We start from the raw sequence: 26045 nt of genomic DNA, 5'->3' as shown, positions 1-26045 counted from the left end.
AACAGATAAGCCATTAAACATCTCTGGCACTGAAAATTTATCTTAACAGCTTCAGTAGCTACGTAAAGTCAGATTTAGGAAGAATAAGCAGTTTTTTCTGTTTTTCCTACCCCCTTCCCTCCCTTATTCACTATTAAATGTATAACTTAACAGTTAAGTCTTACTTTAGTAGTTGTAGGCTGCACTCTCCATTTATAACATGAGCTCTGCACCTTTGAAAAGATACCGTTCACAAACTCAAGTTTATTTGAACATGAGAGGAAAGATACAGGTTGCAGGATTTTAGTGGAAGATTTGGACCTAGAATTTAATGATGTTTATCTTGACTGGTCTGAAGTAATTAACCATGAAAGTTCTAAAACAGGTTAAGCATTCCTTGAAAGGACACTGGAAATAACTTGAGATTAACACCTTTGTAAACGATTGACTACTGGAGGATTTAGTCTTCAGTAAACAACATGCGCACAAGCTCTGCTTTAAAACATTCTTCTTCAACCAGCTTCTGGGGCTGAAAGAAAAGTTAAGATGTTTTAGGGGCAATTCAAAAACCTGTTCTAGACTAGAGCCATCTGTACGTACATTCACCATATTCCAGCAGTTGTTTTTCCTGGGAGGGTGGGAGGTGGGGGTGGAGCAAGCAAGGTGAGAATAATTGAAAAATGCCTGAGGGGTTTCTGGCCTTGGAAGAGGCACTTCTAAGAAAGTAACTGCTAACTTAAATAATATGCACTCAAGTTAAAACTTGAACTATACTGCACATAAGCTTGTTTCACTCCCATAATTTGGCATTTTGACTTTTTAAAATTTGAGGAGCTGCAAGTCAGGAAGCTAATGATATGTTGCTAAGAACCCTCAACCACTACATGCTAAGTGTACGTATTTTCTTTAATATATGTTTATTATAAACAACATTATACAGTTCTCTCTTGAGGAACTGTTTGAGCCAGGAGAAGCGCATAGGTGAGAGCAGAAGAGCTGTTCCTAATTGTCTGCACTCTTTAAATGAGAGGGCATCAAAACATGCAAGACTAACTCATTTACAGACATCAGCTCCTGCCAGTTTCCCATCTGAATGCCTGCAGATCTAGAGCATACAATAAATCACTTACCGTTCCATATTTAAGCAGTGTAGGCACTCCTGTTAGTTTCAGATTCTTCCTGAATTCATTGTTGGGATCTTTCCAGCTGTTCAGGAAGAAGGGGTTAAACACAGCTTGTAGAGGTGCAGTCTGAAGTCAGCCTGTTAACATTCCTTGGAAAGGATGATTCAAAGGTCTTTGCCTTGCACCTCCCCACCTCTCAGAACAAGCATGCACATAGTTCACAGTAGGGATGGTATAGACCTCAAAACTCAAAAAAATGCTTCATTCCTTGCATAAAAGGACAGCTCAGCTGTTCCAACAAGTTTGTGAGCCACCAGTCCCCAAATAGCAAGGTTAGATCGGTTGTTGGCATTAAAACAGTTACTTACTAGCTTCTGTCTCCTACTAGGCAGTAGATGAATACAGACTCATCGGGCATGTTATGAAGTTCCTTCCTCACAACCGGTTCAGCTAGAGAGTAATTTTTAAAATCTATTAGTAGTTAATACTTTTACTGTGCTACAGAATCACATGGATCTAGCAGCAAGGCTGCTAGTTAACGTTCTGTCTGGTTCTGGTAGAGATCTGTGTTTTGTGTCATGTGGTTATACGTAGGCTTTGCGGAATTTACGCGCTCAATGTTGAAGGGACTCGTCTTTGAGCAAAGGCCAATTTCTCCTTAACGAGTAAGAAAAATAATCACTGACCCCCGTCTGTACAAGCCCATCAGAACAGCAGTGAGCAGCTGCCGTATGGACCCTGCCGCGTGTGATCTGGAAAGGTCGGTGCAGTGTTTTCTGAGGAGCTGCCCTCGCGTTCCGCCGCCACACGCTGACGGGGGGGTCACTCCCGCCTCCTGAACGCACTGCCCCCGAGCTTCGCGTCCGGCGCCTGCTGGGCTTTGCCCTTCGGTGCCGGGTGGCCAGCGGGGCCCAGCCGCGCGGGCGGCGGTAGCCTGTCAGCCATCTCCCAGCCGCGGACCCGACGGTGGGGCCGGGCGCGCGAGGCCGCTCCGCACCGGCGGCTGCTGGCGGCGGCCGGACGCGCCGGGAGAGACGGCGCGGCCCCGGGCCGAGCTCCGCCGCTGCCGGGGGCCGGGCGCGCTCCCTCCCGCCCCGCCGCGCCCCCCGCGGTCCCCACCCGTCACGCAGTCCGGGCACCAGCTCTTGCCCGCCGCGTCCTTGTCGCCGCAGAAGAGCGCGAAGATGGGCCGCCCGTGGTAGCGCTGCGCCGTCTGCACGAACTCGGGGTACCCGCGGACCTGCTTCTCCTCCCAGCCCATGGCGGCGGGAAGGGCGGACTCCGCCCCGGGCCGCGCCGGGTACCGTATTTCCGCACCGCTCCCGCCGCTTCCCGGCGGCCTCTGCGGCGGCGGTTGCTAGGAGCGGGTTTGAACGGCGGCCCGGTAGGTCTGGGCCCTCCCTCCGCTGCGGCCGGCCGTGCCCTGAGGGCGAGGCGGGCAGTGGGCCGCCGGCTGTCGCCGACAGGGCTGTTCGGCCGCCGTGCTCCGGTCGGGGGCGGCTGGTGGGAGGTGGTGGCCCACGGGAGCCCCCGGCGAGGGCCGCGCCGTGACCGGGGGCGGGCGGGGGCCGGGGAGGGCCGCGGCCCTGAGGTGCCCCGTAGAGGCAAAGTGTGTAGTTGAGTCGCGATAAAAAGCTTTAAGAGCGCCGTGCGTTGGATCCTGCTCATTTGTTAGTTCTCAGGAAGATGAAGGAGACGTAAGCCTCTGGCTGTCTCCACACATCACTTTTATTTTAAATGCTTCTCCGTGAAGAAGTTTAGGTATCACCATGCCCGTGATCTCTTTTCCTTCCACACTAACGTTTTCTCTACACGCCAGCCTGCCTTGAGCACTCGCCTCGGGCTATCGGGCTGGACTGTTTTCTTGTCTTCCCATTGCAGTATGCTATTTGCCCTTCAGGTAAGTAATCGCTGTAAAGGTTCTGAGGCTCATAGCGTGAGCCTCGTGGTCTGTAATGGTGCTCCTCAGCTCTCCGTGGGGTGTCTAAAAGAAAGGTATAAAATTGTAAATTTTGTCTCAAACGGTGGGGTTGTACTCAGGGTGGTTCTGTGTCTGTTGTTCACATCAGGCCTTTTGAGAGGCAGAAATAACGTGGGACTCTTCTTACGTTCATAGCTGTAATTGTAAGCAGAGAACAAATAACTGGATTTTCAGCATCGAGCTGATGTGATGGGACCAAGCAAGCCAGCGATGTCTGATGCTGCATTTGCATTTACTACCCAGCTATACAGGAACGAAGCAAAGGCTTTTGTAAAGCCACAGGTATTATTTGATTTCTGCAGCAATGATGAATTTGTTTTCGTTTGTGATCATTACAAAGATTATGACCCACTTCCTGAGATAGCCCACTAGTGAGTGACAAATCTTCATGCTTGTTTTCACGATGCTGTCATACATTATCTTGATGCTGTCCTTTTGTAAGGGTCTAGATCAGAAACTACATCTGTAAATATTATTTACCTGTCTGTTGTAGTTTAGTCCCAGTAGGCAGCTAAGCACGGAGCCGTTTGCTCACTTCAGTCTCCCCTGGTGGGATGGGGGAGATAATTGGAAGGGTAAAATTGTGAAAACTCGTGGGTTCAGGTAAAGACAGTTTAATAGGTAAAGCAAAAGCTGCATGCACAAGCAAAGCAATATAAGAAATTCGTTCCCTACATCCCATCAGCAGGTGGGTGTTCAGCCATTTCTGGTCAGTTGGGGTTGGCTGTCCGGGCCGTGTCCCCTCTCAGTGCCCTGCCCACCCCCAGCCCGGCGCTGGCGGGGACGCCAGGTGCAGAAAGGCCTTGACACTGTGCAAGCGCTGCCCAGCAATAACGGAAACACCCCAGTGCTATCAACACTGTTTCCGGCACAAATCCAAAACGCATCCCGATACCAGCTACTATGAAGAAATTTAACTCTGTCCCAGCTAAGCCAATAAGCTTTCTTAACCTCTTACTTTACTACATGGAAACAGAACCTAGAAACCTTATTCTGGTACCATGTTTCAGCTTTCCATTTCTTCTTCATCGTGCATCTCATCCATCATTTCTCCTTCTATTACCTTTGTAAATTTAGTAATGCCGTACTAAATCAGTATGATATGATCATACGCATTTATATTACTCATGTTAATTGTTGTTACAACTCATTAATTTCATTGTCAGAACTCTGAAAAAAAAAAAATCTTTAGAAGGGCATTCATTGTCCATTGCCCAGTCACTTTGGAGCAGATTTTTCAATGTCTGTACCCTCCCTAAGGTGCCCACCCAAAGTTGCATAGAAGTGCCTAATGTTATTTACAAGATGAGCTAAATGCTTAATTCAAAATAATGTTGAATACTGGCATTTGTCTGAGTGGACGAAATGCCTTGCATGCGCTGAAGAGACACCATGACAGAACGCATTCTAATATGAAAGAAGATTAATTTTCCTTGCTGTTATACACTAGAGGTGCATCACCTGTGTAAAGTGTTCTGTGTAACATCAGGTTTTTGGGTTTTTTTTATACTTTGGAACAGCTCCAGTTTAATAGAAGTGTTCCTGCAGTTCCAGAGAACTTGGCTCTCAGATTCTCTAACCCCCGTCCAATTATAATAGAAAAACTGAAGGCATCCAATGATCAGAGAAATCTACCTGGAAGTGGGGACCCCAGCATACGAAGTTCTGGCATGTTTTCAGTAATATCTGAAGAGAGACTAAAATTGGCTATTTGGCTAGCCAGAAGGGACATAAAGCGAAGACATCTCGAAGAGCAAGTGAAACAGCAAGTGTTCGGAGGTGCTGTCAATAAACCATTGTTGGCCCAGAAGTCACAACAGCAGAAGACTGAAGTATTTGAAAATAAAAATGCACTGAGGTCTCAAACTCGCTTGAAATGTCAGCAGAAACTCGGTCAGCCTTCCAAAGTGGAGACCACCACCTCTGGCGCTAAGGTTTATCTCTACACACCAAATGAGGGAAAGCTCTTACCAGCTGGTTTGGACTCTCCACCTCCACCCACCCAAGACACAGGACCGGACCCCAAGCCAAATGTAAACAAAAAAGAAGATAAAAATGTGCAGGAAGTCCGACGTCTGCAAAAGGAATTGAGGAGCTATGTCCAGAAGATTGAAGAACTGACTAAAAAAGGTGTAAGACTGAACAATAATTATGTTATATAAATGTACAGTAATTTGTCTATTTGTTTTTCTTTCTGTTTTTTTTTTGGCTTGGATTAGAATCCATATTTAGTTCTGGATTTTCGAGAACCATCTATGTTTTTCAAAAGTAGGTAAAAGCTAGAATGGCTAGCCAGTTTAAACAATAGCAGGGTTTAATATCTCTTGAGTGTTTGTGGTGAGTTCCAATCCAACCTGCAATGATAGTAAATTAGTGGTAGGTTGTTTTATAACGCGGGTGAAAAAATCTTGGTGTCTGTAGGCATATTGGCTAGATATTCAGACTGCAAAGAACAGTATCGTAACTGACCACATCCCTATCAGTGGTGAGAAAGGGGGCAACAGCTGGTAAAATTTTGTTTCATAAGCCTGATTCACCTAATTTATGGCTGTGCAGTAGCATGGTTAATGTGCTTTCTGACACTGCGTTGTGGGCTAACCCTGGTCATCAGCGAAGCACCACATGCTTGTGCTGATTTATCCCCTGGTGGGACAAGGGAGCGAATAGAAAGATTAAAAGCAAGAAAACTTATGTGTTGAGATAAGGATAGTTTAGTAAGGGAAGGACAGAGGAAGAAGAAAGAAAAAACCAAAATAAGTGATGCAAAGGCAATCACTTGCTGCCTCCCACAAGTAGACCCAACACCCAGCCAGTCTGTGAGCAATGGCTCCCTTCTCCCAGAAAAACTCCATTTTTTATTGCTGAGCACGTCACGGGATGTCCCTTGGGTCAGTTGCGGTCACTGTCCTGGCTGTGTCCCCTCCCAGCCTAGGCACTGGCAGGGGTAGTTGAAAAAGGAGAAAGTCTTAGTGCTGTGCAAGTACTGCTCAGCGATAGCCAAAACCCTGGTGTGTTGTCAACACTTTCGGTCATAAATCCAAAAGAGCACTGTGCTGGTGACTGCAAAGGAAACTGACCCCATGCCAGCCAGCCTGCTCTGCGCTGCCCTGCCGCTTTTGTAGTGACTGGCCGGAGGTTTAACCATTCCTAACTTTGCGTGCTTTACCTGCAACTTTGTCACAAAACTAAGGGGTCACATGTGATTTTGTAAGCTGTAACTAATAAGCTATATTATGTAAGAATGTTTAGTTAAACTCTAAATAGAAACATGGCGTAGAGTTAAAATAACTGGCTTGCATTACTGCTCAAGGGAGCCCTGCAAAGTGTATGATACGTTGTGTATTGGTTCTGTGTGAAAGAGGCTTATTACTAAATTATGTTGATCATGGCTTAATCGTGATTTTCACAGGTTAAATTAAGACTGATAAAACTTTACATTTCGTGCTTTTTAGGGAGAGATAGAGAAATTTTAGACCCTGATAAAGAGCAACAAGTTTGCATTAGGAGACAGAAACAAGCTGCACGGTCAGCTCGGATGCTGTATGTACTCCAGCAACAGGTAGGAACCAGCATTTTAAATTGTGATGTAGAGTAGATTTGAAAGAAATTCAGAAACTGAAACAAGAGAAATTTGATTGGGTTATCTCTGAACTTCCATGGCATTCTAGTTTACATCTGAATGGTGTGACTAATTTCTCTCATGACTGGACAGAGAGATGAGCATTATCGTTGGAAAATTTTGACTTTTACTCAGACATTACAGTGAGATTAATTGTTCATTTATAGACATGGAGCTAATTCTGACTGACTTTCCCCTCTCCCCCTCCTTTCTTGATTAACAGGTAAAAGAAATTCAAGATGATTTAGAGAAACTGAGTCCTCACAAAATCAAGCATACTAAAAAGGTAAGATGTAAATCCTTCAGGCTGTGAGTAACTTATTGACAGAAAGTTTTCTAGCTAATTGAGTTTGATTGTCTAGGGTACACTTGAGCCCTCTCCAGAAGGGAGATTTTCTTTGCATCTTGCACCTTTCATCCCTTTCTCACAGAAGCGTGTCTCACTTGGTCTAGCATTGCCGTTGCTGTTTCCCTCTTCTCCTCCCTTCTTATCTGCCTACAGTAAACTGGAGGGGAAGGCTGTTGGTCTTCTGCTTTTATGTGGCTTCTAATTCCTTCTTCATTCCAGTTGCTTTTCTGAATAACACTGTGTTCTACTTTTGACTACCTTGTTTAACTTCCTGTTGATGTCGCTCAGTCTTATCAGCCTCCTTTCTCATTTTCTTCTCTGCCCAGCATTTTTTAGAAACATAGTACTGAGAACACGCCTACTGGTTGGCCAGTATTGTCCCGTTGTCCTCTTGTGCTTTTCCATCAATTGTATTTTCTTCTGTAACAAAAACTGGATGATAGAGAATGTTAGTGCAATTGTTGCCTATTAGGGTCAAGCCCATGACTACAGTACTCTGTTGGCACAGGTAGCAGAAACATCAGAATATGTTACAACCAGGCTGTTTTCTCTGAAGCTAGCATGATACTTGACATGAGTACTGTTGTGTAGTGCCTTAGTAGATGACTTCAGTGCCTGTTTTGTTCTGTCTCACAAATGGCCTCATATCCATCAGAATTATCCCAAGCCTGAGCATTTCTCCATGAAATTTTGTCAACAATTCTTTGAATAGTATTGGCATTCATAGAAACCACAGCTATTAAAGAATTTATTTTTCATTTTTCCAGTCTCGAGCAGTATCCAGGTTGGCAGCAGCACACAGAGGAGCTGTACGAGCCTTGCAGGCATTTGCCAACCAGTTTACAGATCAAACAGAGCAGCAGATTCCTACCCACTACAAGGAACTGGGCAGTCTCATTCGACAACTGTCTCTCTGTTCTGCCAAACTAGAAGTGGATTCTTCCATTTCTGACATTATCATAGATATTTTGCTGCAAGTTGAGGTAGGAAAAAATGTTTTGCTTTGGCTAGGACAGAAAAGATGTAGTGAAATATGAGACTGCAAACTGTATTGTGTTTTCATAAAATGGCAGAATATCTTACTGTTGTGGTTTTGTGGTTTTTTTTGTTTGTGTTTTTTTTATTTTTTTAAAGGCCATATTTTCTAATGTATAAATATGTTTCTAATGTTCCTAAATAACGGTGGTCTAAAATAGAGTTGCATCCTAAACACAGAAGCTACCTGCTGCTGTTCTTGTTGATGCTATTCCTGTCTGTATTGGCTCTCCTGGTAGAATGAGGACTGGTAGCGATAGCGGTAACAAAGCACTGGTTTCTGATTCGTTTGCCATTTCCAGGACTGAAAGAATTGCATTTTATACACTGGTGCAAGTTATGTGTTTATTATTTTGCGATGCATGCTTTAGTGATCGGGATTAGTGATGAGCATCTGAGCCTCACACGTGGTGGCGGGTGCAGGATTGTCCAGATGGAAGATAAACTTGTAGCTCCAAGAGTTACTTAAGCTCTATCCCCTTCAAGTGGCTTTTGTTAGTGATATCTGATGTCTTAAAACATGTTGTTGACATAATGGAAAAGTTCTGATTCACTATGTAACTATGAACTATAACTATGAACTATTATGAAAGCAGTATTTCATTAATTTGAATAAAAGCAACTGATACAATAGTGATATTTTCCTTAAAATATTGTTCTAAGAGCTGTGTTTTTATTTTTACTGTTCTGAACTGCTTATGATAACAGTAACAGTGCTAACTGCCTGGGAACAGGAAAGGAGGTAGAAGTGTTTAAGTTTGGACTTAGCATGTCTGTCTGTCTTGCCATAGTCATGTGGGCATTTTATTTTATTTTTTTGTCTGTAGCCTTTGTGTCCATTTCTTTTTGATCGTGCTATAAGCAGATAATTTGCTGGAGTCAATTGTAAATACAAAAATGCAAGCCTTTTCTGTAAGATTTAAGTTAATAATATGAAGAAGCTTCTGCGTGAAGAAGCTATCAGGAATAATCATTACCACAAAAAGGAAAAACAAAACCACACTGATACTTAGAATCTCTTGAATTTGCTACTCATTATTATATCATGTTTACTGAGAGTAATTAACATTCTAAATATTTGGTGCAGGATCTGGATTCACTGCTGGAAAAGAAACAAACACCCAAAAAAGTGAAGAAATGTATTTCAGCATCTCAGGGCAAATCTCCAAGGAACACTGAGACATTTCCAGCCAGAAAGCAGCTCACATCTCCAAAAGGAGAAAATAAACCTCTCATCTTAAAGGGACAGCATGGACAAGAACATAAAAAGCCTCCTGTTGCCAGGAGTCTCTTGACTGGTTTGTATTTTGAATTATTAAATCTATTTTTATCAGTTAACTTACCATCTGCAGTTCAGTTTTGTAGTATGTTACGTATTGTTGGTCAGAAGTGTATAACAGCCCATATATAGTTATCGGATTCACATAGCCTTGCTGTGCGGTTTTTTTTTTTCAGCTGTTCCCCTGAGATGGTAGACCTGCAGGCTTATCTGCCCCTTTATTACTGTATTATTATCATCATCATCAAGTTCCTCCTATTTTTGTCCATTTCTTTTACCATGCTACACTTGGATTGTTTTTCTGCAGTGCACACCTAAATGGCAGTTTACAAGTTGACGTTAATGGTGCATACAGAATATTTCCAAATATCTACCTAGATGGTACTGTCTAAATGTATTATTTTGGAATGTGAAGTCACTGACTTTTAGCAAAACTCCAACAAAACTATCGTTGTTTGACCGTTTACAGTGAAAACATATACTGAAGCCTTGGCTCAGAATCTCCTTGGTTTGTGCAGTTTCTCAACTTTTGAAGGGCTTGGCTGTGTTTTATTCTTGCCAGTTCCTTAATGTTAATGTCTTCTGCACAGTAATCACAGTTTCAGTACCTAGAGACATGTTAACTGATAGTTAAGCTTTAGACTTTGGTATTTTTCACTACTAGTTCACCATGTAACCACTGGGAATTGGTTTACTTTATTGTTCTTTTACTTTATAGATGAAAGGAAATGGGCTTTATTTTTTCTCACAGTGTTGTGAGATAAATTTACCACCTGAAGTATTTTGACACCTCACAAAAGCCATTTTAGTTTACTACATTATTATCTAACCTATATTAATTGTTTTTCTTCTTTGAGGTGTCTTTCTCATACTGTTTTTTACTAGGATAGTAAGTATTCCTTTCTACCCCTAGGTAAAGGTGAGGAGAATTCTATGAGATTAATTCATCTTTGTCAGTCCAGAGAGACAGTATATTGACAAGCATCTAATGGTTTCCATGTGTCTTGCTGCCTGAAAAAGAATGTTTTGTTATCACTGCCTAGACCTCATGTGGCAATTACTACCAAAAGGCTTTTGTGTGATCTTTATATATATATGTGTGTGTGTGTGTGTTTTCAAATATCTATGTACATATAAATATGTATATGCACACAAACCCCAAAATCTCCTGTTCATTGAAACAGTGTAAGAAAGACAATTTATTTAATACTTGTCAAGAAAGACAAGGTGTTTTTTTTATTTATTTAATTTTTTAAAAATTACGATAGAGTTCAGAAGTTCATGATTAGGTATACTTAGCATAACAGAAGTATCAAATGTAGAAATAAAGATGATTCTTGCTCCTTTCAACTTACAGTCGGAAGTTTATTTATTATTTTTGATACAGATAAACATTGACATGTTGCAAATATTTCAGCCATTCAGAAGGCAAACAGTTGTGCTCACATATTGCACAATGAATTCCAAGAAGAAAATGAGCCACCTACTCCAGAGAGAAATGCCACTTTACAAGGAAGCACAGATGCACTGGTGAGTGCTAGAGCTGTAAAAAAAGATCCCATCGTTGAAAGTGGCCCCTTTAAGAAGAAAGGCGTGTTATTACCTGCAAAATCACAGGTACGGAAGTGAGAAAAGAATGTATGCTTTCTTCTGCTTGCCTCTGGGATTTGTTGTATAACGTAAACACTGTCAGACTTTGCACTTCCTCACAATTTTTTTTATTCTGAGCTAGGAGACATCTAAACTGTGTCATCTGCCTACATTATTTCTAGTGGTTATGACTATTTTAACAAGTGTTTTTTGAAAGTAGTGTTATTGTTCCTTGGAAACGCACCAGAACTAGAAACAACAAATAACAGAATTAGCGTGGAAAACTTTCACCGAAACTAGTTTCATGTTTGAAATTAGCGTGGTTATTTTTGAACTTGAAATTAAAGCTGAAATATTTTCCTCTTACTGGTCTTCCTCTGTCATGAAAAATGCGCTCAGCAGTAATGTTGTGCTAATCCTAACTGAGGATGTAAGTTAGTCAGATTTACTTTAGTGACTACTGAAATTATAAAACTTCACAATACGAATTCTGGTTTCTGGTAAGTCTTTCTTGCAACCAGCAAGAGGCTTCTGAAATGCAAACAAATGATTTCTTTACAGCATATTTCAAAGTGCTAAATTTTGCAAATAGTTGGGGTTTTTATTAAGTGCTTGAAAAATCAGATCCGATGCAGTAGCATAGATGTATGCATATGTAACTCTTCCTGCTTCCCATACCCATCACTGAGGACTGTGAGCAGGAAGGTTCAGTGTTTCAGTAGTTCATGCCGAGGGGACTAGTCTAAGCGTCGTCGTAGGAAATACAGACACAGCAACGTTATAGTTTCATGGCTGAATAAAATGTTACTTTGAAAACCTTCTGTTTGGATTTATTAAGAGTTAACATAGAGCGTAGTTCTGAAAATTTCAAAAAAGCAACATTGGAAAAATTGGAACTGTTTGCAAAAATAATAGTTGCAGGATTAAGCATATGTTCTCTTTGGGCACAGTTGTACTTCCCTTTAAATCTGTTGTAAAACCTCCACATAGGTCAACTGTGCGACAAAGCCAGCAGGCATGCCTTAGACATTCTGAAGCAGAATGCAAAGTACTTCAGAAATTCAACAACTGGAATGTATGTTTTTAATATGATTGTGTTAATTTTAAGGGAATACTGAAATCTCTAAAATCAAGACAGATACAGCCTCGAGGAAAGCCTGCCCGATTTCAAGAGACAACTATAGCTTTCCAGCTAAAACAGAACAAGCGACTTGTTAAGGAGAGCAGAAAAACCCGTGTGCCTCCAGCCCCAGCATCTCCGCCTGTTTCACCTGAGCGGTACGTTCACAGCCTGGGGGAACCCGTCTTTTCCCTGCTTTCCTGTGGAAATGCTGTGTATCTGTGCTGGCAAATGGGATGGATTTGTCCTGCCTGTCAGACACGAAGGCGGGTGGCACAGCACGGCCGCTACCGGACGGTTGTATTAGAGAGCCATGAAGTTGCCTGTTTGCCAGGAGCAGAAACATGATTGAAGATCCCTGGTTCTCAGCAGAATTTCCAGGCTTATATGGTCTTAAAGTCAGCATTAATTTTCTCGCTAAAGTTCTCTGCAAGTTTTCTAAACAAATACTCAGAATCACATGATTTCATTCTTCAGTTGTTAGTATGTGTATTTTGTAACCCTCTTTGTTACTGTTTTATTTTTGAAGGCTAGCAAGGCTTGAAGCTGAAACTTCAAGAAGAGCGAAGGAGCTACCTGACCTCAACAGAGGAGAAATGAAAAAATTACAAAAGTTAAGGTAATGACTTACTTTGAAAGCTAATAAATGGTGTCAGATCTGGTATGGTCTTCTTCCCGTTCCCACCAGTCCCCCAAAAAGTACATTTATGCATTTGGGTTTTTTAAATTATTGTTGTTACACCAAGTTTCAGAATGGCATTGTCATTTGTTCCTTCTTGTGTAGGTCACAAAGTGCTTCTCCAACCCAGTATGCAGACAAAGTTGAGAAGGCAGTACAGGAGCGCTTGGAACCTGTCCTAGATAGGGCACAGGTAGGTAGTACAGTCAAGCTCACACCACTGTTTGAAGGATGCCTTTAGAGCTGTAAAACATAAAGAGGCAACACGCAGTTTCTTTTCAACTTAATGCAAGTCACATTTATGTAGTCAACACAGTTTTGGACATTTGGAGAGTGTATTTCCATTTCAGCGTGTGGGTCTTGAATTACTGTAATGAAGTTTGGTGAAGTTGCATTAAATTTTTTTTTTGGTTAGCTTCTTGCCAAGTAGATGCATTTTTAAGTTGTTTTTGAATGGTCATAACAGTTCCATGCTGAACGTGACTGGACTTGATAAGACTATTTTAATAATTCTTATAATACCATATTAAATGACTACATAGATTTGGACTAGTAATATTAATGACTAATAATACAGAAAGCTTGATTATCATGAGAGGATTTACATTTTATTTAGAAGATCAATCTCTCTGTGGAAACAAACTGCCATTTGACGGATTGTTTATTTATAAACCACCTTTTAACTCATGCAGCTGAGAAGGTATATTCTATCTGTATGTCACAGAGTAAAGTTCTTTGATGTTTAAGGTAAATTGTTATCTTTGCCATATGGTAGAATGCATCTGGAAAAGTAGTACTGATTTCCCAAACTTAACAATTTCAACTTACATAAGCCACATCTTTAAAACAGTGTCATCATATGGGCACATGTGCCTTCTAAAGTGTGGTTTTGTAACTATGAAACAATGAGAAGGGTCTTTCTAACATCACCTCTTTTGTATATTTTTTGCTTGATGTGACCTTGAATGCATAAAGTTGCTTGGGGGAAAAATGTTTTCATATAAAATAACACCGGTAAATGAATAGTGACATCGTACCAGTGCTAACTGGTAAAATTGGACACAACTGAAACCTATGGCTGTGACCTGGATCTTGTATATTTACTCATTACCACCTGGAGCTGCTGCGAGACTGTTCCTGTATGATAAATTAAATGTGTGTAGAGTTTTGTAAGATGGGGGCCTTCACCTTCTTGAATTCCTGGGTGATCTCTGAACCTGTGACAGTTTCATCTTCAATTTGGGAATGTAGCATGTTCACAGCTTTTTCCATATTCATTGATTTCATTGATATACTAAGCTGGTTTTATTAATTCGGCTTATTGTGTGGGTGGAAGGCAAACAGGAATTTATTTGGATTTTCATTGAAGGGAAAAGTTGAAATGACAATTGGGTTAGTTCTATGAGCTGCTGTAAGAAATGTTTGATTTGTAAGCATTCTTTCCCTCCAGATATTTTTGTTTGGTTGGGTGTTTTTCCTCTTTCTTTCTTGCATTGGCTGTGTGGGGTTTTGTTTGTTTTTTAATAGCAGGTTGCAGCAAATGCAGATACTCTGAGTGAAAAGCTATTGGATGATCTTTTGGAAGATACCGCTCAGGAACTGTGGAGCATGAAGCAGTGTGAGAGACTGCAAACCCAGGCTCTGCCTATGGCTGACACTTATAGTTTGGAGTCAATGCTGCAAAGAATGGAAGAAATTGAAGTAAGATTTTTCTCTCTTGGTTGATCTCATTAGTGCCAATTTCTTATTTACTGTCCATAAACGGTAATATCTGTAAGTATCTAGATTCTTCAGTGAAGCTAAGTCTGACTTGGATCAGTGTGTGAAACGAAAGACGTGGAAGGGGTTTGTACTTCCAGCAAAACGTAGTGTAAGAATAGAAGAATGTTTGCCCTAATGGTTTTATTGCGAACTTCAGAGTTGGTAGAGCCAAGTGTGCTTCCCACCTCAGGACTGTGGCTTAGATCATCATATGTGAATGGGAGAATCAGTATAGCAATTATGTTGATTTTCTCGCAGATTGGAAAGTACTTGAATATTTACGGATTTAATTTTTTTTTTTCAATTTTTTTTGTGATATAGGATCCTAGGATTCTAGAGGCATGAGCATCTCAAGGAAATAAGCTCTGGCGATCCAAAATATTTTACAGGGCAACATGGGGAAGTCAGACAAATACATGGTTATCTGTGCCCTTATTTATCCATCTTTATGTAAATATTCATGAGGTTATCATTTACTTGACTTGAACTTTCTCATGTATTGCTTTCTTAAAAACTTCTCCTTGAACAGCTTTTCCATAGTTTTTAGTTCAAGTCCTGTTTCAACCTTCCTGTTCAGTGAAATTTATCGTAACTTAGAACTGCTGAGTTTAGTGCCGTTTACTTTTAGAGATCTATTCCTAAGTTGAAAGTGTGAAGCTCACACTGAGCAGTTCCTTATCCACAGGAGGCACCGAAGCAGCCGTTTGAATTCACCACTGGTAAGGCAGGAGCAGTGCCAGGGCCCGTCAGCGGTTTGGCAAAGTGCTGTTGACCTGAAACAGGAGGAGCTGCCGTTGTGCTGGCACCTGGTTGGGTCTTCAACTGTGGCATTTTGAACGAGATGATTATCTGTGATTTTACCCCCCATCCCCTTTTCTGTGTTACGGTTAACTAGGCAAAATAAGCCTGCTTTGACCAAGGAGGGTTGTGACCTGCTTTCCCGTAGGGTGATAACCAGGACAGCTGAGCTGCTAAGTATGTGTGGATTGATTAATTCTGTATGTTCAAAACCAGAGGTACCAGGAGGCTGTACGCAGGAGATTCACCCAGATTGTGTACAGTGATTCGGAGTTCTGGGCCCAGGAAGGCAAAACGGGTAAGTGTCTTTGTAGCGCAACTTGATTTTCCTGTAATCTGTATCTTTAAATTCAGATGTATTGAAATCAAAATCATTCGATTATGTGTGATCAAATAGCACCATCCAGACTCATTTTTTACTATAGGTGCTTCTTTCAGAGGACTGTTTCTAAAATATAGTTCTAAAAGCAATATTTTAAAGAGAAAGGATCTCTTGTGAGACATACTCTACTTGCCTTTATTTGGGCTGCATTTGGATGGAATGCACTGCTAGTGCAATTTAGCTGAAGGATAGGAATCTTGAATGCATACTTCCAATCATCAAATGTGGAGTTTGAATGTTGTCCCTTTTCTAGGCATTTGTCGTTCCTTAGCTTAGCTATTTTCTTTTCTGCCAAAACGTGTGTAATGATTTCTGTGCAGTGAAGATGGTGCTCCCTAAGTACAAACACTCCAATTCATCTGTAAGCTACTTGAATTTACTCCAGAAGACAGCGACTTTACTATCTAAGGCTGAGGTGTCCTAGAGCTACTTCACTCGTTTTCTTGTTAAGCTCTTCATGACTTTCCTGTCTTCAGTTTTGAGAAAGGCACTGGCAAATCCGTAAATTTTAATCTTGAGAAGAGTGTTTAGTGTGTTCTCATTTGACTTTATTCCTTTGAAACACCATTAATTACTTAGCAGTAATAGTTTTCATGCTGCTGAATTCACAACTATTCTTAAGAGCTCACAGGCTGAGGTAAGGTATAGTGAAACAATCTCGGTTTGTTCCTGCTGTTAGGCAGGAGCAAGCAGATATTTATCTTCTAGTTTCCTTCACCCGTTTTCTTTCCTTTGTTTTAATAAAGTATCAGCTTAAACGGCTTACAGTTCAAGAGCAAATGTTAAGTAAATATTAGTGTAGCAGTGAATCCATGATAGTTTAACGTTTTTCTGGCAGTACACAGAAGATAATATTAAATCACTTAAGCTTAGAATATTTTTCTCTTTCCTTATTCCTTTCAAGAGACAGTGACATTGTTTTTAGATCTTGCAGCATACATGCAAGTTTCATTTTTATAGCCTCAGAAAATCTGGATTTTTCTGTACAGAATTCATTATCCGATGTGCTTCAGCAAAAAGTATTTAATCCTTGAATAAAACAGAGTTTGGATGCTTCCAGTTCACATTAATCACATTTTTCCTGCTTGTTTTTATTGTATAGAAAATAAAGAATGGAAAGTCCTTCAGATGAAAGATATAACTAACTTTTCACATCAGATTGAATTTTCAATTGAGAGGGACCTAAGTAATATTAGTAGGAAACTGTTCCCTAATGAAAGGTAGCATTCCAAACAATAGTTTGATGTTTCCCATACATAAGTGTACATACTTTAATATTGTTTGCCACAGTGGCATGCTAATAAGGAAGACTTATGCTTGTAGTTCTTCCCACCCCCCTGGTCTGTACTTTATCCGATTATTTGATTGAGTACAACAGTGAAGCTACGCTCATTTTCCAAGCTGAGTATCTGATCACATACTGACTGTCACAGGATGGTTGTTTACTCCAGTTGGGAAATCTCACAGGAAGGCTGGTGAAGACTTAGCCCAAATCTTGTTGGATTTTTTTCCATGTCTTGGATTTACTGCCAAGCTTAATAGACTACACTAGTTTTGGAGTGGTATTTTTTATGTCTGCTCTAGAAGTATCCACTGACATAACAAACTATTAATACTAAAAGTAGGATTTCTAAAATGCTCAGCTTTAATAAACTGAGCTCTTGGAAATCCTTTATTGAATTTACATTTTGGGAGCTTGTCACCTTCAATACTTTACTTACTTACCTGAAGGACTTCCCCTTAAAAGAAGCAAAAGTCTTTGTGAGGACTTACCTGCAGTAAATGTAGTTTTTCTCTTCTGAAAAAACAGTTTTAAATGTTATTTTCTTTCTTCTAGAACAACAAATTGCATCAATAGCAAAAAGACCTACGTCTCCTCATCCAATTCAGATAACCAAATTCATGGGACGTGCAGAGCCAGAAATGGACATTTTATATGAAAAACTTCTTGATGGCAAGTAAGTAGAATATCTGGCCGTACACTAAACTGTGGTGCGTATGAGCTCCGTGTCTTCATTATAGAGTTTTTATTACAAAAAATTATGGTTACTATTTGAAGAAATTTTCTGATCCTTCAAAAAGGTTCTTGAAAATCTAGTTCTGGCTTAACGACTAATCTATATTTCCAGTGATATTGATGAAAACAAAGAAGCAGAGGAGAAACTGCAGACTGGAAGTGACGTTCTGCAGCCCTTGACTCAGAATTCTCTACATCGAGAGTGCTGTGTCTCTCTCTCTGTGCCAAAGCATATGCTCCAGAGCATCTTGGATTATAACAGCAGATACTTGCATCACTTAAAGCTTATTTCCCATGAGGCGGTAGGCAGTTTCAATCCATGGCAGATTGCTGAGAGGTATGTGAACTATCTTTGTGTTTTTGAAGCTGATGAACAGGTTTATTTCCTTATTCAGGAAAGGAGTGGGGAGGGGGGCATTTAAATTCCAAATTGAAAGACAGAAGCAGTCGCCTGTTTCTCTACTGGCACTTGGTATTCATGGATTTTTAAGGTAGTTGGGTAAAACAAAAGGATATAGGAACAGAATGTCTTGGAGGAGTGATTATTTTTCACATCTTTCTATGTCTTACCACAAAAAAACCCTGTATGAAGTATAGGGTAACTTAAATTATTTTCAGAAGACTATCATTAACTGGTAAATTGAAGGAAAACAAAATTAAATTATTTTTTTTTCCTGAGTGAAAAAGAAATAAAGCACTGTAAATAACTGCAGATTCTAATCTTTGTGGTGAGGGATCATGTAGTTGATGTTTCATGGAACAACAGTAGATATTCTTTAAAAAGAGACCACTGGCCTTAGCGCAGATTTCAGTGCTTCCTCTTCCACAAGTCTTCATGCTTGTGGAGTTCACTGTGGGAAGTGTGACGTAGGGGACATGGGTGGCTTACCATCCCTTGGTGCAAATAGAAGAGGTGAAGAAGCGATAACTAACAGTCTCTCTGCAGTTCACTTCCTGGCAAAGGAAAGTTGTTTATCGCGCTCAACGTCTGCTAAGCAAGCAGGGCAATGTAAGCTGAAATACCCACGCTTGCACTGAAGCTTGAATAAGTGTTTTGATTGCTCAGTAACAACTAAATTATATCACCGCTTATCACTTCCTTGCACTTCTCTTGAGTGATTGCCTACCGTTGCCTAGAAGTCATTTTGAATACGTATGATATATTTCAGAAATCACCTATTGGTCTTCTAAAGTTCTAGCCTCAAAAAAACATGGAAATACAGATTGAATTTGAACCTTGCTAGTCTTGTTCTTTTAGAACTGAAGAAATACTGACACAACATCAGTTGGCAGAGAGGGACCATTAGTTCCCTGCACAGGGGAAATCAGAAGACTTCTGATGGGGTGTATTAATGCTCTGGAGTATTGAGAAGGAATTATAAAATCTAACTTTAGTGGTTGTAGATGCAGTGGTTTGACATAATTGTCTGTATTGGCAGATTGTACATCAGGCTTAATTGCCAAGAATTTTTAAACTTCTGCACACATTTTTAATGTAGCAGCCTTGAAATCAGTGATACAGCTTATTTGAGTAACGTTTGGCATCTGCATCAGTGTTTCCAGGAACAGGTCCTGCAATATTTGAGATGATTTGCATGCATGAAGTTAATCGCGTGTGTTGATCCTTTGCTCAGCTGTGGATAAGTAGGCAAATGTTTTATTAACTGTGGTTAGACCACTGTATTTGAATCTACTGAACTAAACCACTGAAATATGCTTTGTCAGTTCTTAGCACTGTCATTCTGCCTTCTGACCTATTCTTCTTTTTATAATTAGTCACTGTCATTCTGCCTTCTGAACTGTTCTCCTTTTTATAATTAGCGTGAGGCCAGTAGTTCAAGGACTGGCACCTTCTTGGGATTGGCAGGCGCATTAAGTGGCGGTGAATCTCTCCTGACACCTGAATTTCACTGCTGCCATTTGCCCGATACGTGTTGTTACTTGAAATCAAACTACAAATGCAATCTGATATCCAGCATGCTTCATTGATTTATTCTTACCACCAGAGGGCATTATAAATCTTTTAATATAAAATAGTATCACGCAATGTTTAAAAGGACACTCCCACGCTATGTTCAAAAGGTCTTAGAGAAACTAGTTTTATGATATTTTAGAATATATCCAAAACTGATCAGAGTTTTCAAGAAGTCAGTAAACAATTGTGTTCTTACAGTAAAATAATTTTCCCTTTTGTAACACCTACTGTGGTACAGAGATCACTGAAAATTGAAATTTCTTATCTCACTTTTCCTTAAACTATTGCTCCAGTAAAGCCTGATTCAGTGGCAGCTAAAACCAGTAAGAAGCTTCCCATTTACTTCAGGAGCCTTTGGATGAGCACCGCAGTATGTTAACTCTTATTCCCAAAGCAGGATTTGTATCTAAGATTTTGAAAAAAGGAAGCAACTGAGATCTCTCAACACTTTTAAGCCTGAAGTATGTCCTTTGCTATGAACCAGACTGAGGAGAGAATTTCTCGTATCTTACACAACACACATCAGAACACAAATCAGATCTTTTCTTGGGCTCAGCAGTAGAAAGAATGAAAAAACATGAATATTTGCCTTTAAAATCAGAGCATTGATATCAATGGAATGAATGACTGGAATTAGAAACCTCTGACTTCTGAACCTTTTCCTTTTCTTTATTTCCCTCCCTCTCCCTCAGTCTGGCAGAGCAACTAACAGAAGAAGCCCTGAGCGATGTGGCAGCAGAGCTGCAGGATGTTTGTGAGGATTATGCAGAAGCTGTGTTCACGTCAGAGTTTTTGCAGCCAGTGCAGTAAATGCCTTCAAATCTGCCCTGTTATCAAACGCAACGTCAGCCTCAGTCTAACGGTCTTGTCAGATGATCTAATTTTTCATGTTTTTTAAAAAGTCTGTGAGATTCTGTTCAGCAAATGAATTAAGTCCATCAAGGATTCATCTTAGGTTTTTATAAAACCGTTATCACAATGTTTTCCTTTTCAGACTTTATTATACTGCATTTATCAGGACTTTTATCCAGCCATTCAATAGAATGAAGTAAACCGTTACAGGTAAAGTTTATATAATTTGATAGGAATACTGATCCATTGGTATACCTGTGTTACTTCACTCATTTTTATATGTGATCTTCTTACTAGAATAAAATACTGTGAGGAGGACTGGGTTCAAGCAGTGTCACGGACTTAGCTGTACTGTGCCTCAGTTTTCTGCTTTAAAATGGGGAGAATCCGATGACTGACCTCGTAAGGGAGCTATGGGGTTTAGTTTATTCTTCTCAGTAAAATGCATTGAATGTATCTGATAGTTGTGTTGGAAGAATGAAGCATTACTTATATTTCTAAAGCCAAGATGGAACAGTCCAGAGTAAAAGCTGTTTGGTTTTGCTGTTTAGGGCTTTCAGTATCGTGTAAGAAAGACGTTGTCTGACCACCGTGCTTAGCAAATATGCTAGGATTAGTTCTTTTGGGGATGTGGCTATCCAAAGGAAGGGTTCTCACGGCACAGCATTAAGTTGATGTAAGTGGCTGTAGCCACTTAGCAGTGGCTGTACTCATAGCTTGGACTCTTGCAATCGACTTCTGAATGTAGTACCTCTTCTCTTGGCTCCTGAATGTCCCTAGTACATTACGCACAGACAAATGCAACCTTTCAATAGAAGCATATGATGGCGATTTTCTCCCTTTTTTTCTTAAACTAGTCTAAAAGATAATGTTATCAGCATTTAGTGATTCAGCCCCACATTCCTTATTCTTAAGAATCCCATTGACATCAAGAATAAGGAAATAAATGAACAATTGGCATTTCTGCAATACTGAATTAACTTGTTCATTTCAAGTAATCAATGTACTGTTTTGGGTTATGTCTGGAGCAAGCAGTAAGTAATAATTATTTATTCTAGGGAAATGCAAATTTAACCCTTGGGGTAACCCGAAAACCAATATGACAGTCTGTTTCCTTTGACTCATTTATTTTCTCCAATAGCGTTCAACCTATAACAGAATCATTTTTAACCTTCTAAGATTATTTGTATTTCCTCTAATTAGAACACACATTATTTTAAAAATAATTTTGTTTTTATTGAAGCCTGGTTTACTGTTTTGTTTTGTAATTTACACCAAATGCAATGATGTAAATGTTACTGCTGATGTGTGACTTTGCTGATGTGTGATTTCTGTAATTTAAAACACTATCTTTTTTTTTTATTTCTGACGTTATAGAGAAGTCCAAAAGATTAAAGCCATAGTGTCTCTATGTATGTGTATATATGCTTGTGAAAGTATTTTCAAGATGTTTTGTTTTTTAATAAACAACACTTTTTTCTTAGGACTGAGCATAGTTTTAATTTAACTTCCATCTGAACCCATTTGGAACGGTCAGCACCCAACATGCAAGGGCGTACGTGGCAGCATTACGAGAGTCAGACTACCATATGCGTTGAAATAACATGGTCATCTGTCAAGGTAAACATACTTTCTCTCTTAAATCCCACGGTGCTGTGAGTGGTATCCTCTGACTGATGATGCCAAAGTCAACTTTTATTCTGGGTGAGAATGTTGCGGCCCGTGGGTGCCGCCTTGGGGCAGAAATGTGAGGAGAGTGAAGGCTTTAGGTAGGATCCTTGACTTCACACTCTTCAGTCCTTCCTAAGGAACTTAACCAAAGGATTTTGTAATGCATTATTTACACATGCAAGCTAGACAGTTGTGAGGTTTCTACCCTGAAAAATTTCATAATTATTGGGCTGTCTTGCCAAAGCTGAGCCACGGGTACAGCCATGTGTCCCTCTGCTCATCCCGACTTGCTCAACCTCAGCTGTGACTCATTGCCTTGTGTGGCAATGCCCAGGCTGTCGGTGGGACCCGTGGCTGTTGCCATCCTGCCTCACTGAGGAGCTGTGGGACTCTGTCCTGCTGGTGCGGTCGCTGCCAGGCCCTGCCGTGGGTGCCCTTGGCTCCTGGCTTGTCCTGGGGCAGCCACGCTCCTTCTCCCTGACAGGCAACTGCTGTGTAGGGAGCAGTGGAGCTGGGGGGTGATTCTGGAAATGCTCCACAAGGACCCTGAAGACAGGACCCTGCATTTGCATTCTACGAGCAGCTCCTGCACCTCCTGAAAACATGCAATCTACTCTGTAAATATTTAACTGTAGAAATTAAATCGGCGTGCTTCTGGGAGTGAGGTAGTTATGGCAACAGTGTTTGCTCTACCACTGCTTTGGAGAGCTACTTTTTTCTACTAATGCTGGACCTAATTCAGCTTCCATTAATGTCAATGTAAGAGCATAATTGAACTCCTTTCTTCTCGTTGGCGGCTTTGTCTCTGCGTCACTCATGGAGGCTAACTTTCTGCACATCCTGCTTCTCTATGGACTACTTTCCTTCCACTAGGAAAAAGAGGTGGAGTTTTTTTTGTTTGTTTTTTTTTTTTTTTTGAGAACTGATCCACCACCAATAGGACAGGGGGTTCTGTTCCTGATGTATATATCAGTCAGTTATCAGCCAAATAGAAGATCTGCTTCAGTGTATCTGCTCAAGGTATGTCCTGGAAGAACATAATAGTTTTCAAGCACATTTTTCCTCAGAAGACCCCACATTCGCTTGCAGCATGCTTGAAGCACTAGATTGCACTTAGGATGGTCCTAAGAGTCTGGTCTGAGAGAAAAGCAGCAGGCTGAAGGACAGCGGTCCCAGCTGGTCATTTATCACCTGTTTCCTTGCGCTTCCCCGATGCGTTGTGCCTGTTGTCTCATGCATTCCAGAGGCTGCGATGTGTTGGTCAAAGGGCTGCCTGGGTTCTCCCAGCTCCTGGCACACCCAGGGAGCTCCTAACCACTACCACCGCATCGATGTGGAGCAGAGACCTGGCTGGCAAAGCCTGCCTTCTGAAGGACCTCACTGAGAACAGCTGAAATAAATGCAAAACAGGATTTCATTTTAAATTGCAGGTATTAACCTGCACAGAAGGAAATGTAACCCAGTGTTCAAAGGTCAGTCCTTACTTCCACTTATTTTGTGGAGGCAACATCTTTCTTTACCAGTGTCTGGAGCTGCTCTCTGGAGGTGAGCGCAGGAACACTGCCCTGGAGAACACGTGGGCACCAGACCCTCCGATTGGTGTGAGAACTGGGGGAGGAAGGGATGGGAATGCAGAGAGAGAACAAGGCACGTCTCGGTAGCTCTCAGTCGTGATCGCTTCGCTGTTTAATATAGGGAGGAATGTTTTCTCAGGACTTAGATAATACAGGTGGGTTTTCTTAATGGTATGTTGTATATACTGAGAATTGTAACCTTTTCTTATGCATTAAGCACTTGTCCTCCGCCCTCTGTTTGGTACCTGAAAGCTCTGTGGAGCCAGAACCTGGCTGACTGTGGTGATTTTTGAAGCTGCTTGCTAGTCTTTTGGGCTTCCACTAAAACCAGTAGGGACTGAATGTCACTGGTGTCTTGGTCTAGTTCCCCTAAGGATCTGTTTCAGTGTTGTTTCTTATAACCCCTACATCAACCTGACCGTGGCCAGCTCGCAGGGCTGGGTGCGGATGCAGCCCTGATGCGAAGGGGCTGGCTCCGTGCAGAGCGGCACTCTTGCTGTGGAGGAATAAACCTGTGGGACTGAAAGCTGAGGGATGCTCCAGCCTGCCAAGCCCTTCGGCTTATCTCAGCCTGGCCACTGTGTGATGGTAAGCTGGGCTTTATTACTTGTAAAAGATTTAGACAGGAGCTGGGAGAGGGAGGGAGGAAGGGAGGGAGGGTGTCCCAGAAAGAAGATTTTCTGCAGAAAGACTTACTCTGGTCCATGTTAACTGATTAGAATTCCATTATTTTTGCTTCTTTTTAGACAGGTTTTAGCTTCCTGTTTGTGGCTGTGTCAGAGGTTAGGAAACAAGATTTAATAGGCTTGGAGGCAAGGAAAGGCTATAACTTAGGTCATTTTATGAGTGAAAGGGCTGTCAATAGATTCCACGTTCTCCTGGTCAACAGCCCTTCATTATCTCTGTAGTTGCGAAAGTCCTTTGGCAGATGCCTGTGTGGGATTAGTAACCGTATGGAGTCTCTCTACAGGCCGTGTTTGAACTGGAGATCAAGCGACAGCAGCAGAGCACTGCTATTTTGTGGCTGGTGTTTTCAGGTGCCGTGATGGGGAGGAAGGACCTCTGCCCCGTCCCCTGCGCCGCCGTGGTGGCAGCTTTGGCTGAGCAGGTCCGTGGGGTAATGCAGCAAAAGGCTGGTCTGGCCCCTGAAGGCTGCTGTGAGCCACAAACAGCTTGTGGCTGCCACCGGGCACTGGCCACCCTGCGCGGCAAACCCCAGAGGGTACCTGGAACAGGCCTGTGTTCTCCTGAGCCTGGTGCTCCGCTCCCTTTGCTCTCAGGGCACACATTGTCTCGACTGTTTATACCTTACGTGTCACGGAGTGTTTCTCTGTGTGGGCAGATTATTTTAAAATAGACGAAGTGCAATGAAAAAGGAAGGGGGTTGGAAATTGTAGTGAGCTTGACAAGGAAAACCAACGTCTCATTAGTCTGTCCCGCCTGCTGACAGCTGAAAGGAAAACTGGATGTTTCTGCTAACATGTGCAAAACTCTTGGGCTGATTTCTTTTCCATATTGTTGTTCATTAGATCTTGATTTATATTGATAGAAAAGATGTACCTCAAGCTATTCAAGATGCCTTTGAAGTTTACTTCCTCATTGGAAGGAAAGCAGTGCTAATCAGTTATCACTTAGTTACAGCAGTCTAAATTCTTACTCGGTAATGCACTTGTCTCTGAGCAAGGGGTAGTCAGTGGAGTTATCTTGATCAAACCAAATGCAGAGCAAGAGAACAATCAGTGTTGATGAAGTCAGGGTCAGAAAATGCTGATTTTTTTGAAATTAAATTGCAATACTTTTTCTGCTACCACCCCCTTTGTGTTCAGGGAAGTTTTGCTCAGCCTTCTCATGAGCAGAACAAAAGCTTGAGACATCTTACTTGCATCTGCCTGATAGAAATTAAGCAATCCCGAATTTCTGCAGGTTTTAACCTCTCTTGGTAATCTGAGTCTCATTTATTTATTGCATTGATTTTTTATTTTTTTTTTTTATCCTCGGCTATTCCTTTCCTTCTGTGAGTCAAACATCACAATAGCAATGTGAGGAAGGGTTGTGTCTGGGGGGTTGATCTTTAGTTGTCCCAGGGAAGTCTTGGTGGGGACAAGCTCCTGCAGTTTCAGTTGGAGTTTAGTGCTCAGCAATTGTCAGGATTTGGTCTTCAGTTTGGGGCAATCTGCCAAGAACCTGGTCTTCATAGTGTCAGTTCTGTGGGCCACACCAGCGCGGACAGCTGAGTGAAAGGCAGTTTGCTGTCAAGGAG

General features: G+C 41.4%; 2 protein-coding genes across 2 annotated transcripts; one reads left to right on the top strand and one right to left on the bottom strand.

Annotated features, from left to right (window-relative positions):
- Positions 1-223: 223 nt before the first annotated feature.
- TXNDC17 (thioredoxin domain containing 17) lies at positions 224-2449 on the bottom strand. The gene is made up of 4 exons (XM_054208014.1): positions 2223-2449; positions 1472-1553; positions 1110-1185; positions 224-508 (listed from the first exon to the last, which is right to left on the bottom strand). The coding sequence occupies exons 1-4, from the start codon at positions 2362-2364 to the stop codon at positions 440-442; spliced, it is 369 nt and encodes a 122-aa protein (XP_054063989.1). The 5' UTR covers positions 2365-2449; the 3' UTR covers positions 224-439.
- An 81-nt stretch (positions 2450-2530) lies between these two features.
- KIAA0753 (KIAA0753 ortholog) lies at positions 2531-20501 on the top strand. The gene is made up of 15 exons (XM_054208015.1): positions 2531-3366; positions 4605-5214; positions 6537-6643; positions 6927-6989; positions 7820-8035; positions 9175-9385; positions 10784-10983; positions 12065-12234; positions 12606-12695; positions 12861-12948; positions 14283-14456; positions 15531-15612; positions 17534-17654; positions 17826-18050; positions 20381-20501. The coding sequence occupies exons 1-15, from the start codon at positions 3274-3276 to the stop codon at positions 20496-20498; spliced, it is 2568 nt and encodes an 855-aa protein (XP_054063990.1). The 5' UTR covers positions 2531-3273; the 3' UTR covers positions 20499-20501.
- Positions 20502-26045: the final 5544 nt, after the last annotated feature.

The sequence above is a fragment of the Rissa tridactyla genome, chromosome 7 (assembly GCF_028500815.1).
Source record: "Rissa tridactyla isolate bRisTri1 chromosome 7, bRisTri1.patW.cur.20221130, whole genome shotgun sequence".
NCBI lineage: Eukaryota > Metazoa > Chordata > Aves > Charadriiformes > Laridae > Rissa > Rissa tridactyla.
The sequence above is the reverse complement of the archived record's forward strand: the minus strand, read 5'-3'. Positions and strand labels throughout refer to the sequence as shown.

Coding starts and splice junctions, on each gene's coding strand:
- TXNDC17 (XM_054208014.1), bottom strand. CDS start 2,364: ATGGGCTGGGAGGAGAAGCAGGTCCGCGGGTACCCCGAGTTCGTGCAG. Junction 1,554..2,222: donor GTGCCCGGACTGCGTGACGG/GTGGGGACCGCG, acceptor ATTACTCTCTAG/CTGAACCGGTTGTGAGGAAG. Junction 509..1,109: donor CACTGCTTAAATATGGAACG/GTAAGTGATTTA, acceptor CTTTTCTTTCAG/CCCCAGAAGCTGGTTGAAGA.
- KIAA0753 (XM_054208015.1), top strand. CDS start 3,274: ATGGGACCAAGCAAGCCAGCGATGTCTGATGCTGCATTTGCATTTACT. Junction 5,215..6,536: donor TGAAGAACTGACTAAAAAAG/GTGTAAGACTGA, acceptor CGTGCTTTTTAG/GGAGAGATAGAGAAATTTTA. Junction 17,655..17,825: donor GAAAAACTTCTTGATGGCAA/GTAAGTAGAATA, acceptor CTATATTTCCAG/TGATATTGATGAAAACAAAG.